Source organism: Brassica napus, chromosome C8 (assembly GCF_020379485.1).
Source record: "Brassica napus cultivar Da-Ae chromosome C8, Da-Ae, whole genome shotgun sequence".
Taxonomy (NCBI): domain Eukaryota; kingdom Viridiplantae; phylum Streptophyta; class Magnoliopsida; order Brassicales; family Brassicaceae; genus Brassica; species Brassica napus.
The window spans coordinates 28,749,331-28,768,172 of NC_063451.1; the positions used below are offsets into that span (position 1 = coordinate 28,749,331).

The 18,842-nt window shown below is 39.1% G+C and overlaps 1 protein-coding gene and 1 pseudogene across 1 annotated transcript; both read left to right on the forward strand.

Moving 5' to 3' along the window:
* LOC125591962 overlaps positions 1-3,637 on the forward strand; it is a 46,659-nt pseudogene extending 43,022 nt beyond the window's left edge.
* Positions 3,638-4,951: 1,314 nt separating this feature from the next.
* On the forward strand, positions 4,952-5,602 carry LOC125591963. The gene has a single exon (XM_048766903.1). The coding sequence runs from the start codon at positions 4,952-4,954 to the stop codon at positions 5,600-5,602; it is 651 nt and encodes a 216-aa protein (XP_048622860.1).
* Positions 5,603-18,842: the final 13,240 nt, after the last annotated feature.

Genomic DNA, 18,842 nt, shown 5'->3' on the forward strand with positions numbered 1-18,842 from the left:
ACCGTGCAGTCACTAATTCTGACGTCAACGAGGAGTGAATCGTTGTGCGGCATGTGGACGCCTGTCGCGTCTTCGGCAGAAAAGGTGATTGGAGGGCTAGCCTCTGGAGTGGTGGGCCAGCGCTTAGTTGTGATTGCCTTCCGTCGGAAAGCTTTCACAGATCTGACAGAATCGTTGCCAGGAGGGGATCTTCCCATGATCACGTTCAAGTGCCGAAACTGCTCTTGATGCTCTTCCTCAGGTCGTACCGTTCGTTCAGCCCTAAGTGAATTGAGACGTGTACGCAGGTCTTGAGTATTGCGTTGATATGGAGCGATTGGCTCTGGCTCCGCTTTGGGACGGTCGATCTTGCATCATTTGAGTTTTTCGCGAAGATCCGGGATCTTCGAGTTAAGCTTAATTCGAAGATCAGTCACCTCGATACAATTGGATTGATTGTTTGACAACAGTTCCCGTTTAAGTTCGTCTTGCCGATGGAGTGGATCTTTACTCTTTGCGTCTAGGATGTGTCGAGCGTCTGAAACATTGAGCTTCCTTATGGAACGACTGATCCGAGGCGGTGCGCCATCGATCTCCATAAGCGTGCTGCTGCTTCCTATTGTTCGCGCCGAGGTGTTGGTGAGAGTGAGGCTTTCGACCGTCTTTCCCGATTTTTGGTTGAGCGAATGACGTAGATCGCCCTCCGGCGTTGCCGTTGTGGATGGCGTGGCTTGGATTGTGAAAATCTTTCGCCGAGCTTTTGGTTTCTCTTCGTCGGAGGTTGACTCCTCGTCATGATGCGATTGGTCGCCGTCATCTGCCGGAGGGGAGTCTTCTTCTTTTTTTTCGTTGGACATTTTCTTCTTGTCCTTGCTTTTGCTCCAACTCTTACTGTTCTTGGTCGTTTTTGGTTTTGGTGGTTCGACCTCGGTGCGACCGTCGCTAGTGGAGGCGAGCCATGCCTCGTAGAGATGTCTGCATTCTTTGGTGTCATGACCTCTCATATCATGGTACTTGCAGAACTTGTTCTGGTCGTATGAGCTCTTAGAGTTGGCGGACGCAGGCTTACGGGAATGCTGTGTTTTCCCTTCGGTCTCGCATTCCCATATATTCCACCCTGGTTCACGTACCGCAGTAACTACACCAGATTGATCGTCTGCGGAGATGGCATAGACAGGTCCTTTCTTTTGGTAAGGGGCGTGCTGTCGTGGCTTTTGGGCGTTCGATGTCTTCGATGTCGTTGGCTTTAGAGCCTGCTGCTTGGCGTTGTAAGCTCGCCTATCTTGGTCCATCTTGATAAAGTTCTTTGAATCGTGCAGAGCGTCTTCGATGGTTATAGTTGGGTTAATCCCGAGGTAATCGCGAAACTTGGAGTTGATCCAAAGGGCGTTGGTCAAAGCTTCGACGGTAGTGTGGTCTGGGGTAGGTACCGTTGATAGTACTTGCTTGAATTTTTCCATAAAGTCCTTCAGACTCTCGTTTTGCGATTGGGACAACTTCCATAGGTCGGCCATGGATGTTCCTTGACGGGACCAAATGATGTAGTTTTTGAGGAAAGAGGCGGACAGGTCGTCGAAGCTATCGATCGAACCTTCTTTCAAATGTGAAAACCAACTTAGGGCCGGTCCGGAAAGGCTCTCGACGAAGAGTTGGCAGAGGCCTGCGTCTTTTTCTTCGTCGGAAAAGTGATTTCGACCCATAGCGATGTTGAAAGCGGTCATGTGATCGGTCGGATCTGAATCTCCCTTGTATGGAGGGATACGGAGTTTCTCCGTCTTCTTGATCTTGACTTTCGTTATCCGCTGGGTGAAAGGGTTTCGCCAGGTGGTGGCGAGAACGCGTTCGATCTCTGGTGTGGATGCCTTGACATGATGTATCTTGGAGTGGATGTCCCGCAGCGAGAGTTGCAGATCAGCGATCTTGCGGCTAGTCAGAGAGTCTGAGCCGTCAGTCGTTTGTGCAACCTCACCATTCGTAGGGTTTGCTTCGTCTGTTGGTTGTTCGACTCCAAGGTTAGGGTTTGCGGTTGTGAACAACCTTCTTCTTGCCGTTTCCGCTCTGTCGTTTTCGCCATCTAGGGTTCCGAGAGCAGCACCGAGTGCGGCCAGACGGTCGCTCGTAGCTTTGTTAGTTTCTTCTTGTTGAATGAAACGTGCCATGATGGCCTGCAGCATCTCGGGAACGGATTGGTTCGGTGCGACAGGAGCGTCGGGAGCCGGCGTAACAGAGGCCGACGGTCGGTTACCGTCAGCGGGTGTGTCGTCCGGACTCATACTGAGTTTGTGAACGTTACTCTGTAAAGCCCCACGGTGGGCGCCAAATGTTGAATACGAGTTTGGTAGATCGAATGATAGTAAACTGAAGTCGGTTTTGTGGGTCTTACAAAGACGTTTTATTCACAATATGAGATAAACGAACGAGATTACAAAGAGATTAGGGAAAGAAGGAAAGGGTCGGAGCTTTGTTGAAAGACTCCGACAGAAACACTAAGCAAGGTGATCGGTTGTAAATCCTAGATCTTGCCGTCAATCTCTTACTGTCTGTTTTCGGATCCCCTTCTTCTTCCCATTTGTTTTCCTTTTATAGGCTATACCCGTCTGTCACTCATTCGCCCTAGCAGTTTGGGCTTAAATTGTTGTTTAATGGGCTTTCCAGCCGAACGATGGCTTGATGGGCCGACACTGATCCGGTCGGTCATTCGATCGTGAGGCTGAGTCGATCGAGCGATGGCTTGATGGGCCGACACTGATCCAGTCGATCGCGAGGCCAAGTTGATTAGCTCGAACTCTAACATTGATCGTCAGGTTAGATCCCGGTTAGTCTCCTGATAGAGTTGGTCTGAATCTTATTAACCGACTGGCCTTGAGGGAGAATGCTAAATTCATCTCCAACAAGGTGGATGCACGGTTGAAGACTTCTGTAACCACGTCCACAGAACTCTGGTGAAGGATATGAAGTATGCCCTTGTGTGGGGCACAAGCGCAAGGCACAATCCTCAGAATTGTGGTCTTTCTCAGCATCTTGAAGACGAAGATGTTGTTCAGGTTGTCAAGAAAAAGGTACACAAAAGGGAAATATTCCCATCAACACAGACTAATGACTCAAGTTTATATAATATAAATCTCTAAACCATGATGATGAGACTATATCTAAACTCATACTGTTGATTTTGGAATCTGTAGGAGAGAGAAGGAGGAAGAGGCAGGTTCAAGTCGCATTCAAATGCCCCTGCTAGAATTGCAGACAGAGAGAAGAAAGCTCCTCTTAAGCAATAAACTCAGTTGTTGGGTCATCCCCATACACACTTCTTCACCATCCTAGTCATGGATGGTTTCAGCTGAGAAAGATTTTACTTTTTGTATCTGAATCATTGTTGCTTTCTCACAATATTTACATTTTTTAAATCAGATGATATGTTGTATCTGAATCATTGTTGTATTGTCCCGCAATACAAGTTTTCGAACCATTTTACTTTTTGAAGAGTACAATCAATTCTTATTGTTATAAGATAAACTTTGAAATGATCCTCCACTCAAGCACTATGATCATCTACTCATCAAGCACTATGATCACCCACTCATTTACCAAATCAAGCACCATCTTTGATATTTTATGTATTGTTGTTCACTATAAATACCATCACTCATCTCACTCTTTTGTACACCATTACATCTTCTTCTTCTTACTTATAATAAACTCTTTCACTTATATTAGTGTTATTTGCTTCCTACGGGTATTAAATTCTATTCTTATTTAAATTTCTCGATACTATAAATTATAAGTTATTTCATAACACGTTATCAGCATGATCGTTCTGCAATTCGGTAAAATTTATTGTATCATTTATACCCTGTTATAATGGTCGGTATACCGCCTCTACTATTATTTATATCATGTTATAATGGCCAGAATACCGCCTATATTATTTACTAGTAATTTAATTTATTTATTGGTCGGCCGAGCCGCCTTATATCATGTTTATTATTTATTGCCGAGCCGCCTTATATCCTGTTTAATATTTATTGGTCGGCTGAGCCGCCTTATATTCTGTTTATTATTAATTGGTCGGCCGAGCCGCCGTATAATTTATTTATTATTCTGCATTGATCGGCTGAGCCGTCGCATGATTTGTTGTCATATAACATAAATATTTCATTGTCATAATTTTTCACTTTTATGAAATTTTATAGATTTGATTGACCGTTTAATACGATATTTTCAGACTAATTTTTGGTGCACTCGATTTAACCCAACGGTCACAAAGAAAAAATTTCAAAATTTTCTCCTTTCTCCAACGGTCATGAACAGTAATTTTCATCTATAAATAAAACTCATTTTCACTCCATTTCATCATCCAAAACATTTCATCTTCTCTCAAAAATTTCAAATCTCTCTCCTCCGATTTTTCATTTCAAGAAAGATGATTCGCGCACTTTTGTTTTTATGTGCCATTTTTATTTGTGTTTCTATTTATGGTTTATTCGTTGGAGAATTTACTCCGAGTGAATTTAAGATGAATATCGGTTTAATTTTATTTACATCGCTTCTCCTTGTAATTGCTTGTATGATTAATGTAAACGGTTCTTTTTAATATTAATAATATTCTAATAATTTTTATTTTGTGTCTTAGAAATACAAATGGAAAAAGTAGAGAAGCTCCAATTTCCAGCTTTAGACATCACTGGTACCAACTACATTTCATGGGTTACAAATGTTGAACTTCATCTTGAATCTCTTGGTCTATCCCAGACCGTTAAAAAGAATAATACTTCAACGCCTTAAGAAAAGGCTAAATCGGTGATCTTCCTTAGAAGACACCTTGATGAAAGTATTATTTATGACTATGCCAACATGAGAGACCCTAAAGAGCTATGGAAGTCTCTGAAAGATCGTTTTGATCATCAGAAAGACAACACTTCCACTTGCTCGGGATGAATGGCAGAGTCTCAGATTCCAAGATTTCGACAAAGTGATGAATTACAATTCTGTTGTGTTAGGAATTGTGGCTAAATTGAGATATTGTGGTGAAACGATCACCGAATCTCAAATGCTTGAGAAGACATACACCATATTCCACAAGAGCCACATCACCCTGCAACAACAGTACAGGTTGCGGGGATATACCAAATTTTCGGAATTGGTTGTAGCTCTTCTCATAGCAGAAAAGAACAACGAGCTTCTGATCAAGAATCACATGACCCGTCCAACTGGTTCCAAACCGTTTCCTGAAGCAAACACATTAGATGCGAAGAAACCACTAAGGGAAAATAATACCTTTCGGGCTCGCGGTCGCGGCCGTCAAAACTACCGTGGACGACGACGAAATTACAATCCAAAAGATAGGAAGTCATTCCAGTGGGTCCGCTCTGAACAAACCCCTAAGGGAAAAGAACACCAAGGAAATACCTCCCAGAAGCGAGAAGAAGCTTGTTTCAGATGCGGTACTAAGGGACACTGGTCTCGTTTATGTCGTACCCCTGCACACCTTTGCGCTCTGTACAAGGAGTCCGTCAAAGGGAAAGAAAAAGAAGTAAACTTTGTGGAACACTCTCAGGGTACAACGCACCTCGATGCGTCTGATTTTGTGAATGATTTCGAAGAGACCGCTATCACGGAAGCTTAAGTGCCCATCATGTGACTCTTGAAATTCCACAATTATACCATAAATAATTATTTTTTGTGGAAGATTAATGTATAATTATTGTGTGTTTTTTTTACCTTTTTTATGTATAATTATTGTGTGTTTAATGTTTCCTAATGATGTATAATATTTTATGAATAATATTTTCTTATATTTGTGTCAGAAATGGACATTACAAATGGAACATCAACCAAGATCAATACTAAAGATATTTGTATACCAGATAGTGGAACAACGCACACTATTCTGAAACACAGAAAATATTTTTCCGAAATAAAACCGACAAATATCACTGTTAACACAATATCGGGTCCTGCAGACTTGATTGAAGGGATTGGTAAAGCCCATTTCACATTACCAAATGGGACAAAATTCTCGATAAATAATGCACTATTTTCTCCAAATTCTAAAAGGAATTTGTTGAGTTTTAAAGACATATATCTTCAAGGATTTGATACTCAGTCTGCAACTGAGGATGGAAAGAAGTATATTTATATTACTCTTGAGAAATCGGGAAAACAAAAGGTATTGGAAAAATTACCAAAACTCTCTTCTGGTCTGCATCATACATATATAAGTGCCCTTGAATCACATTTGGTGATTAAGGAAAATTCTGATGGTTTTACACTATGGCATGATCGTCTTGGCCATCCAGGCACTACAATGATGCGTAGAATCATAGAAAGTTCACATGGTCATCCATTGAAAATCCAGGAAATTTCTCAAAGGAATAAAATGAAATGTGTTGCATGTTCTCTAGGAAAATTGATCGTAAGGCCATCGCCAACCAAAATCGATAAAGAATCACCAAAGTTCCTTGAAAGAATTCAAGGTGATATATGTGGACCGATACATCCACCATGTGGACCATTCCACTATTTTATGGTATTAATTGACGCATCCAGTAGATGGTCACACGTTTGTCTATTATCATCTCGAAATGTGGCATTTGCGAGATTTCTAACTCAGATAATCAAACTGCGAGCACAGTTTCCTGATTATACTATTAAAAGAGTTAGACTAGACAACGCTGGTGAATTCACATCCCAAGCATTCAATGACTATTGTATGGTAATGGGAATTGAAGTTGAACATTCGGTTGCTCATGTTCATACGCAAAATGGTTAGGCTGAATCTTTAATTAAGCGTCTGCAATTGATTGCAAGACCATTGATCATGAGATCAAAACTTCCAACCTCTGTATGGGGACATGTCATTTTGCATGCAGAAGCACTCATTCGGATCAGACCGAGTGCATACCATAAGTATTCCCCACTACAGCTAGCGTTTGGTCGAGAACCAAACATTTCCCACTTTAGAATCTTTGGTTGTGCGGTATATGTGCCTGTAGCACCACCACAACGAACAAATATGGGACCACAAAGAAGGTTGGGAATATATGTTGGTTGTGATTCTCCATCAATTATAAGATACCTAGAACCACAGACTGGCGACGTCTTTACAGCACATTTTGCTGATTGTCATTTTGACGAAAATGTATTCCCAGCTCTAGGGGGAGAAAACAAAAATGTTGGAAGTGATATAAAATGGGGTGTACCATCATTGTTATATCTTGATCCTCCTACTAAAGAGTCAGAACTAAAAGTTCGACGAATTATGCATTTACAGAGTATAGCTAACCAGCTACCTGATGCATTTGCAGATACCAAGACGGTAACTAAATCTCATATACCAGCTGCAAATGCTCCTGCTCGTATCAAAATGCCAAATGAACAAGAAAAGGAGGATGACACACTAGAGCCAAAAACACGCCTGAAGTGTGGTAGACCTGCTGGTTCTAAGGATAAAAATCCTAGGAAACAGAAGAAAGCTGAAATATATGATGCACCCAAAATAGCAGAAAATATTTTGGAAGAAATAAATGATAAGGACTCTGATGAATCAGAGCATCATGAATCAAAAGATAATCATGAGATTTCTATTAATTACATCCATAACAAAAAGATATGGAAAAGGAATGAAAATGATGACATTGGTGATGTTTTCTCATATCTTATGTCAAATGAGGTAAATGAAGATACCGATGATCCAGAACCGAAATCCATATATGAATGTCAAAAGAGACATGATTGGAATAAATGGAAAGAAGCAATACAAATCGAACTTGATTCGCTTAACAAACGAAAAGTGTTTGGATCTATTGTACTCACACCTGAAGATGTGAGACCAGTTGGGTACAGATGGATTTTCGTTCGAAAACGAAATGAGAAAAAATGAAATTACAAGGTATAAAGCTCGCCTTGTAGCCCAAGGATTTTCTCAAAGACCTGGTATTGATTATGAGGAAACATATTCTCCTGTAATGGATGCGATCACATTTAGATTCCTGATGAGTCTAGTCGCTGATAAAAATCTTGAGATGCGTCTCATGGATGTTGTTACAGCTTATCTATACGGATCATTAGCTACTGATATCTACATGAAAATCCTTGATGGATTTAAAATGCCAGAAGCATTAAGTTCCAAACCTAAAGAGTTATGTGCAATAAAATTGCAAAGATCATTATATGGGTTAAAACAATCTGGACGTATGTGGTACAATCGTCTCAGTGAACATTTAACAAAAGAAGGATATGTGAATGATCCTATATGCCCATGTGTTTTCACCAAGAAAACAACATCCGGATTTGTGATAATCGCGGTATATGTTGATGATCTAAATATTATTGGAACTCAGAAGGAAATACAAAAGGCATCAGAATATCTAAAAGGAGAATTTGAGATGAAAGATCTCGGAAAGACACAGTATTGTCTTGGCCTTCAAATAGAACATTTTCAAAATGGTATATTGTACATCAATCTACATACACCAAAAGAGTGTTGAAACGCTTTAATATGGATAAATCTAATCCCATTAGTACTCCGATGGTCGTCAGATCACTTAACATTGAAAGTGATCCATTTCGACCACCTGAGGAAAAAGAAGAGATACTTGGTCCGGAAGTACCATATCTAAGTGCAATTGGAGCGTTGATGTACCTTGCAAATTGTACACGGCCTGATATATCATTCGATGTTAATCTTCTAGCAAGATTTAGCTCATCTCCAACACGAAGACATTGGAATGGAATTAAACATGTCTTTCGTTACCTACAAGGGACTATTGATTTAGGCTTATTTTACCCTAAAGATTCAAATGGTCAAATGGTTGGTTTTGCAGATGCAGGATATCTTTCAGATCCACACAAAGCCCGATCGCAAACAGGATATGTTTTACGATCGGAGGCACTGCTATATATTGGCGTTCTCAGAAACAAACGCTTGTGGCTACCTCTTCAAATCATGCTGAGATCATCGCACTACATGAAGCAAGTAAAGAATGTGTATGGTTAAGATCAATAAGCCAACACATTTGTTCAAGTAGTGGGATTGACAAAAGTACGGGGCCAACTATTCTATATGAAGATAATGCGGCATGTGTTGCTCAAACGAATGAAGGATATATCAAAAGTGATAGAACAAAACATATACATCCAAAGTTCTTCTCATACACTCAAGAGCTCGAGAAGAAGAAAGAGATTGAAGTAAGATATGTCCGATCATGCGACAATGCAGCCGACCTCTTCACAAAAGCACTTCCTACTTCGGTATTCAGAAAACATGTCCATAACATTGGAATGCGTCATCAGAAGGATCTATGACTGCTCAATCGAGGGGGAGCTTATGTAGTTGTACTCTTTTTACCTAACTATGGTTTTTCCCATTGGGTTTTCCTAGAAAGGTTTTTAACGAGGCAACAAAGACGTTAAGCGAGAGCGGAGAGTGACACCGGTCCCCAAGGGGAGTGTTACGAAACTTAATTTAATACAAGATGGATGATCAAGGGGGAGTGTTATAAGATAAACTTTGAAATGATCCTCCACTCAAGCACTATGATCATCTACTCATCAAGCACTATGATCACCCACTCATTTACCAAATCAAGCACCATCTTTGATATTTTATGTATTGTTGCTCACTATAAATACCATCACTCATCTCACTCTTTTGTACACCATTACATCTTCTTCTTCTTACTTATAATAAACTCGTTCACTTATATTAGTGTTATTTCCTTCCTACGGGTATTAAATTCTATTCTTATTTAAATTTCTCGATACTATAAATTATAAGTTATTTCATAGCACTTATGTATTTTTCACAATTTTGTTTTGACAAATCTGCTTAGAAAAATGAAATGAAATAAAATATTGTCTTTAAAGTCTCCATTTTTTAAAAGCGAAATGATTAAAAATGTGTGTAGGTAGACAAATGATCTCAAATAAAGTCTTACAGTGATGTACATGATCTTTGTGTTGTATGATATTATGGATTATTTTTGTTTGTATCAGAAATAAACATGCACTTTACATAGATTTCTTTTTTTGACGTAAACATGTTATCTCATGGTTCTTGATTGTTATTATTGATTCAGAGAGTTTTGTGAATCAAAACTTTAAACTACTTGAATCAAAATCTTACACTAGAGAATGTTAGACCGAAAGAAAAGTTAAATCGCAGTCATGGATGGTTTCAGCTGAGAAAGATGTATCTGAATTATTGTTGCATTTTCTCACAATATAAGTTTACAAAAAAATTTTACTTTTGTAAGTTCCTATGTACCATTATTTCACAAGTATGTTTTTGTTTTTTTGACAAGTTTGCCTAGAGAAACGAAATGAAATACTGTCTTTGAAGTTACCATTTTTTAAAGAAAAATGATTAGAAATGTGTGAACTTAGACATATGATCTCAAATGAAGTCTTACAATGACTTACATGATCTTTGTGTTGTATGATATTCTGAACTATTTTTGTTTGTGTCAGAAACAAACTCTAATAGATTTCTTTTCTGACATAAACATGTTATCTCATGGTTCTTGATTGTTATTATTCAAGGAATGTTTTGTGAATCGAAAACTTTAAACTACTTGAACCAAATCTTACGGAAGATAATGTTACACTGAAAGAAAAGTTAAATTGTAGTCATGGATGATTTCAGCTGAGAAAGATGTACTATGATGTATTTGAATCATTGTTGACTTCTCTCAACGTAGTCTTCTTATTCCATATTATACACAAATGAAGAAAAAAAAAATCCATTTTTACAATTGTACTTGCCATTGATCAAGAAACCAAAAAAGAAAGTTGACTTCAAAGAAACGTGGTGGCTTCGAGGAACGGGAACAGGAGGTTCGGCGGGGATCGTGTTGTGCGGAGGGTTCAACTGCGGAAACTGGAGGCATCAGCCTCGGCCAGGGTGGTGTGGTGCGGTGGCATCGCCTGATCTATCTTCTCCTTCACGTTGTAGTCCCTCTTGAAAAGTCGCTGGAACCATGTATGTGCAAATGGAACCGGACTAGGACTAGCGTTGGAGTTAACGAGCGCTGTAGACTTCGATGGCTCTTTTTCTTTCTCTTCCCTCTACTTCTTCTTTCTGATTCTGCCCAAGAAATCTATGGCAATTTCAATCCATGTTTTCACTCTCATACCCACTCTCGACATCTTGCGAAACTTTTGAAGATAGCGAAAGAACTTTCTTGGTTCCCAAAGGAAGAAAGAGCGTTCTCGGTTTATTATATAGCCGTTCAAATGCCACAACACCAAATCACTGCGTTTCACTGCTTCACAAAGAATCCGATTGGAATGGGCTTTATGTCTAAATGGCCCCATACCACTAATTCGACAATTGACAGAAATCTTTTTTTTTACTGCTGACATTTTTTAAATACCAAGCATGCCCTTTTTTTACGTTATGAGAAAAAACATATTTACAGGAATGTCATTACTTTTGGCTGCCACATAAGCAAAAACTCGGCGCCACGTAGGAATTATGTTCCGTGTTTTCATTAAGTCAGCCGTAATTCGCTACATACGTCGTTACGGCTGATTTATATCTACATGCCGGCTGAATAAACAAACGCGGCTGAGTTAAGAGGAAAATGTTGACTTAAGAACATAAGTCAGCCGGACGGTACGGCTGAATTACAAAATATGGCTGATTTATGAGATAAAGGCTGACTTACAGACAAAGGTTACAGCTGACTTATACAACGGCGGTTTGTTTTCTGAAAAATTTGGCTGAGTTGTAACTAAGAGACGGCTGAGTTATGTTTCCCCGGCTGAGTTAATGAATATCGACTGGCTGAGTTATATAATTTACGGCTGACTAATGTGATGTTGTTACGGCTGAGTTTATGATTAGTCGGTCGTAATAGAATGGATTAACAGTAAACTCAGCTCGGTTACGGCTGACTTATTTGCGAAAGATTAATTACTAGAATATCATTCGTTTGACGGCTGATCTAAGTAACGATACGGCTGATTTATCATTTTTCATCCTAATTACGGCTGATTAAGGATCAAAAGATTAATTACTGAAATATTTCCATGGTTCGGTTGACTTACATTGTAAATGAGAGCTGATTTACGGAGGCTGAGTTATATATTTGTTTGTCGGCTGATTAACCAATTTTCAATGTCATCCGCCATATCATCAACTCGGATTTGCCATGTCATTGCTAACGAACTACTTTACAACTACGTTTGTCTGTCTGTTCATCTTTTTTCTTCATCTTCTTTATCTATCTATATATCTATCTTCTTCATCTTATTCTTCATCTTTCTCCGAGATCTTATGGATCCGGTAATTATTGTTTATTGTAACTGGATTAAGAAAAACAGATATGTATTCAACGCCGACAGTAGAGAGTGTAGAGTTCAGCATTTAAATGAGAAAACAAAACATGAAGAATTCACAAAGTCTGTACTCGATGATTACAGATTGAATGAATTGAGAACAACAGATTGAATTCGCAACAACAGATATGAATTCAACGAACGACATTCCACCAGTTTACGGAGAACAAGGATGACGAAATGAATCGGAATGACAGAGCAAGAGAGACGATGAAAAGAATTGGGTTTAAATGTTTTGTATTACGGCTGGGTTTTGTGTTTTGGGTTTTAATGTTTTACATTACGACTGAGTTATATAAACATGTTACGATTATATTGGGTTTTCTTGATTAGTATAACGGCTGAGCTATGGATTTTAATGTTTTCGTATTACGACTGAGTTATCATTAATTTCTGCCTTATTTAACTTTTTAAACTCCTCGTGATTATCGGCTCCATGTTATAAATGGCCTCGATATTAGTTATGAGCCGTCAAATCAAGAAAGTCGAAACGTCCCATAATTATAAGGCGTTTAATATTATAAAAAAAGGATAATTGTGCATGTTAAATCAGTTTTTAAATACTAAAGTATCGTCTCGATGTTATAAAAGCCTCGATATTAGTTCTGAGCCGTATTTTCCACACTCAACTGTCCCAAAGTATCAATCCTAAATCTCGATGGGCCATGATAAAACCCAAAATATTAACGGCTGAGTTATGTTAATATTAATGGCTGAGTTATATTATGAGTTAAATAATAAAGTATTACCGTCTCGATCTCTACGAAGGCGTCGATGTTATATTAACCAACATGGCTGAGTTATGTCAAATATCATTGCTTAGTTATATGAACGTTACATTAATGGATTATTTCCCGATACTTGAATTGCCTGAAGAGATTCAGGCGTTAGTGGTTGAACGTGTGGCTGGTAACTCCTTCACAGATCTCTATGGCCTAAGAGCATCGTGCAAGACGATGAAGGCGTTAGCAGAGCGGAGAAGGGTAAACCATTTTTACGATGTGTTATCCGTTCCCAGGAGACTCAATATGCCTCCTGAGTTGTTTAAAACTTGCTACGCAGAGAGAAATCCAAGCACACTTTATATGAAGGGTGTACAGTTTTTCTTCACATTTAACCTTCAGGAAGAAGGACTTGCTTTCATGAAGCTTGCAGCGGATGAAGGATATGAGCGTGCTGTGTATACATACGCAATGACTAGAAAAATATTTTGGGGTGATGAGGAGTATTTTGCTCGTTTTACGAGGGAATCAGTTGTCAGGATCGGGAAACTAGTTCGATCTCTAAAATGGACATGGGGTTTGTCGCACAGTGACGAGTTTCTGCCAAAGAGGGACGAGTTCATTTCAACCGTTGTTCATTCGTTCTATAGTTGCCAATGTGTTCCTGTTATGGAGCGAGATTGGGTCTTGTGGTACATTGAAAATAGTAAGGGTGACAAAATATGTAACCGCTGTTTCTGGATCAAAGAGTTGGGGCTCTTCTTCCGTGAGTTTGAACCGATGAGCGTGATTATGGACACAAGGGAATGGTGAAGATGTATTCTATCAGAATCTTTTCTCTTTTTATGTTCTTTGCTGTGACATTATTACGGCTGGTTTATATTTTACATTATGGTTGGGTTGTTGTCTTTTAATTACGGCTGATTTTTGTAAAAAGGGTTCTCTTCAATTACGGCTGAGTTTTAATTTCATAATGACTGAGATATTTTGTTGGAGTGTTATTAAATACGACATGGCTGGGTTAATTAAATACGTGATAGCCGAGTTATTGTTACTTAAAGGCTGAGGTAATGTTAACTTTTTGGCTGAGTTTTGTAAAAAAATCCAAGATACAGACTCGGAATCCGCCATATCAACAAACTCCTTGCCATGTCATCACTAACGAACGAAATTTATAACTTGCTTTATGAGACTGTTCATGTTCTTCTTCATCTTAGTTATCTATCGTCTTCATCTTTCTCAGTTGGTTATGGATCCGGTAATTATTGTTTCTGGTAAATGGATTAAGAAAAACAAATATGTATTCAACATCGACAGTAGAGGGTGTAAAGTTCTTCATTTAGATGAGAAAACAACACATGAAGATTTCGCAAAGTCTGTTCTCGATGATTATGGATTGAATAATTTGAAGGATCATATTCAGCTTAGCTACATGTTATCGAATAAAGCATTGAAAACGATGGCGTACGACACTCCACCAGTTTACGTGTCCAATACTCGACAATTGCAAAGATTTCTAAGCCTGAAGAAAATCGAACAACTACGTCTCTGTGTGGAGATTACGGAGAACAGAGCAAGAGAGAAGAGTAAAACATTTTTAAGCTTTAGCTCAGAAGCAGAAGCAGAAGCTTCAGTAGTTGAGTCCAGAGACGAAAATTACAGTGGGAGTTACGATGGTTGCAGTTTGGAGAAGGAACAAGAGGACAATGAGAATGACTGCTCTAGTAATATCGAAGGAGAAAAACATGACGTAGTCGGAGAAGATGAAATAGGCGAAGAAAACGAAGAAGATGATGAATTTGAAAGTCGATTTGATATGTTCGACGATTTGCGTCATCTGAAGATGATAACTTCACCTCATACGGTGAGTCTCCTATAGATGACGAAGATTCACCAACGCTACCTCCCAAGAAGAGATATCAGAACTTCTCAATGGGCGGATCTAAAGGGAATCTGGAGGTTCTAAGTTTGGAGATGTCGTCAATAGACATTGCGGTAGGTCAACGATACGATAGTAAAGATGATTTCGAGAGACGATTGAAACTTCTTACAGTGAGGTATAAATTTGATTTTGATGTAGAAACACCAACCCCGACATCATACATTGTTAAGTGTTGGGTTGATGGATGTCTCTGGAGAGTTTGTGCTTCTACCCAAGGAGAATCCAAGGCGTTTTATGTTTGTATTTACGATTCGAAGCATACATGTTCCTGCACAGAGCGTTCTAATCGATCTCGACAAGCAACACCAGATATTTTAGGTATGTTGTACAAGAACTTTCTCGGCGACGTTGGTCCGGATGTTCGCCCTACGAGCGTCGGAATAGCTATCACTAAGCAGATTGGTATAAAGGTAATTACTTTGTTGTGGCTAAGTTATTTTAACGACACGGCTGAGTAATGTCAAATGTTCAGGCTGACATAATCATACAATTCGGCTGGGTTACTATATATTTAGATGCGGCCGAGTTATAGTAAAATAGGGTTGAGTTATTCAGTACGTTATGGCTATCTTAATTATTTGATGCGGCTGAGTAATGAGAATCATTTTTTCATGTGAACATATGGATTATTGGAAATCACACCGGTCGCTGAAATTTGCAAGGGAAATCAATGAGGGAACACCTGAGTGTGGGTTTGAAAGCTTGCCTTCTTACTTATACATGATAAGAAGGGCAAATCCGAGTACAGTTACGCGTCTTCAAATCGATGAGCTTGGAAGATTCATGTATGTGTTTCTTGCCTTTGGTGCGAGCGTAAATGGGTTTCCTTTCATGCGCAAAGTTGTTGTAGTCGACAGTACGTTTCTCAATGGTAAATACAAAGGGACGCTACTCACAGCACTAGCTCAGGACGGTAACTTCCAGATTTTTCCAAAAGCCTTCGTAGTGGTTGACACAGAAAATGATGATTCGTGGCATTGGTTTTTTACGCAACTAAAACTTCTGATTCCTGACGACGAGGGTCTTGCGATAATCTCGGACATGCATAACTCGATAGGGAAAGCAATTAGAAATGTGTATCCGCTGGCTGCTCGGGGAATATGCACCTACCATTTATATAAGAACATATTGGGACGGTACAAAGGAAAAGAAGCATTCCGTCTGGTGAAGAAAGCGGCGAGATGATTTAGGATGTCTGACTTTACTGCGATTTTCGAGGAGCTTGAAGCAATTCTTCCTGCACTCCACGGCTACCTCTAAAGAGCTGATGTCCGCATGTGGACGCGTGTTCATTTACCGGGCGAGAGGTACAATTTGATGACTACAAACATAGCAGAATCAATGAACAGAGCATTGTCGCATGCTAGAGGTCTAAACATTGTTCGAATATTAGAATCGATACGGGTTATGATGACCAGATGGTTTGCTGAATGGAGAGAGGATGCCAGATCGCAGCCAACGACGCTTACGCATGGTGTCGAGAAACTACTACATGTAAGTCAGTCATAACAGTTAAAATAAGTCTGTCTTTAAAATTCATAAAATTCTTAAGTCAGCCGTTTCATAAAATTCATAAGTCAGACTTTATAATTCTTAAATCAGCCGTAATATGTAATAACTCAGTCGTTTCGTATTTATTTATTTTTTGTTAATAGGGTCGTGTAACTGCCGCCAGAGAATTGACGGTCCAAAAGATTGATGATCATCACACTGAAGTTAAATATGGATCTTCTAGCGAGTCTTTGAATATTGTTAATTTGGTAGAGCAAAAGTGCACATGTCGGCGTTTCGAACGTGAGAAATTACCATGTGTACACGCAATCGCAGTTGTGGAGTACAACAATGTTTGTCGTATATCCCAGTGCAGTCCTTACTATAACAGTGAATATTTGGTGAGCGCATACGCTGAATCTATCATGCCGGCTGACTCAGCGCAACCTGTTCCAGAAATCGTGGCAAACCAACCGTGCTTGCCCCCGTATATTCGTCAACAACCAGGAAGACCTAAGAAAAATAGGATGAAATCTGCTTTAGAAGTTGCACTTCAAAAGAAACGTCCTAGGAAAGAACAGACATGTTCTCGATGTAGACAGAGTGGCCATAATGCGAAAACTTGTCTGATGTAAGCAAGTGTTGTAGAGATTTTCATGTTTTTGAATTACGGCTGGGTTTTTGTTTTCACTTATATATATTACGGCAGGATTAGGGATTTTTCTTGTATTTGAATTACGGCTGGGGTTTTGTTTTCATTTATATATATTACGGTTGGATTAGAGATTTTCATGTATTTGCATTACGGCTGGGTTTCTGTTTTCAAACGCAACTGTTATAATTCCCGCCCAAAATAAGAAACGTCGCAAAGTCAATAAACAGCTGATTAATTGAAAGAATTTGTATTACGGCTGAATAAATAAGGCATTTCTCGAACAATTATATGTTCAAGTCTCTATTTTTTACACAATTTATCTCTCTATCTAAATGGAATATTTCCCTCTTCTTGAATTGCCTGAAGAAATTCAGGCGTTGGTGGTTGAACGTGTGGCCCGTAACTCCTTCCAAGATCTCTATGGCCTCAAAGCATCGTCCAAGTCGATGAAAGCGTTAGCAGAGCGGCGTGGTGTATACTATTTTTACAATGTGTTATCGGTTCCCTGGGGACTCAATATGCCTTCGCAGTTGTTGAAATCTTGCTACGCTGAGGTAAATCCAAGCACACTTTATATAAAGGGTGTACAGTTCTACTTCACATTCGGCCTTCAAGAAGAAGGTATTTCTCTCATGAAGCGTGCAGCAGATGCAGGATATGAGCGTGCTGTGTATACACACGCAATTACTCAAGCAATCTTTTTGTGTGATGGGCAGTATTTTCATGGTATTCCAAGAGAATGGGTTCAGAGGATAGGGAAACTAGTGCGATCTGTGAAATGGGGATGGGGTTTGTGGCATTCTGACGAGTTCCGCCAAAATAGGGCGATGTTCATTTCAAAGTTTGTTCTGTCGTTCTACAGATGCCAATGTGCAACACATGAGTGGCGACAATGTCTCTGCTTGTGGCACCTTGATATGACTAAGGATGACAACATGTGTGAGCGTTGTTTCTGGATCAAAGAGATTGGCACATTTTTACGTGGTTTTGAACCGATAAGCGTTATTAGGGACACAAGGAAGTGGTGAAGATGTAATCTATCGGTACCTTATCTTTTTAAGTTCTTTGCTATTTTCTTTTTAAGTTCAAATGAATGTAATGAAGGATTAGTTATTGTTTCTTTTGGCTGATTTATTGTTCAATTACGGCTGCATTACTGTTTTATCATGGCTGATTTATTGCGCATTAAACAATTAAAAAAATAGGTTCCTTTACGTGCATTGCAAAACGTTCAGATTTCTTAGTCTTCATGGCTGAATTATGCTTACACCTTATATGTATCAGTTAAGTTTATGAGTAATTGTAAGACAAACATATACCTCAAGATCATGATTGATTCTAAACTCGTAGATTCAATAAAGAAGACACATTCAGTTGATTATATATTCACTTTAGATATATAATTGGAGTTTTAATTTAACATTTTAAAGTATAAACATTTTTTTTTATTATAGGGTATGTTTGAGGTATGGCTGAGTTATAATATCGTAACGGCTGACTAATACTAATCGATACGGCTGAGTTATATAAACATGTTATGATTATAGGGTATGTTTGGGGTAAGGCTGAGTTACGTATATACGTCACGGCAGGGTTATAAAAACGATAAGACTGAGTCAAATACTTAATAACAACATAAGTCAAGTACAAAATAACAACATAAGTTCATCATAAAACAACAACAACATAAGTCAAGTACTTCATAACAACACAT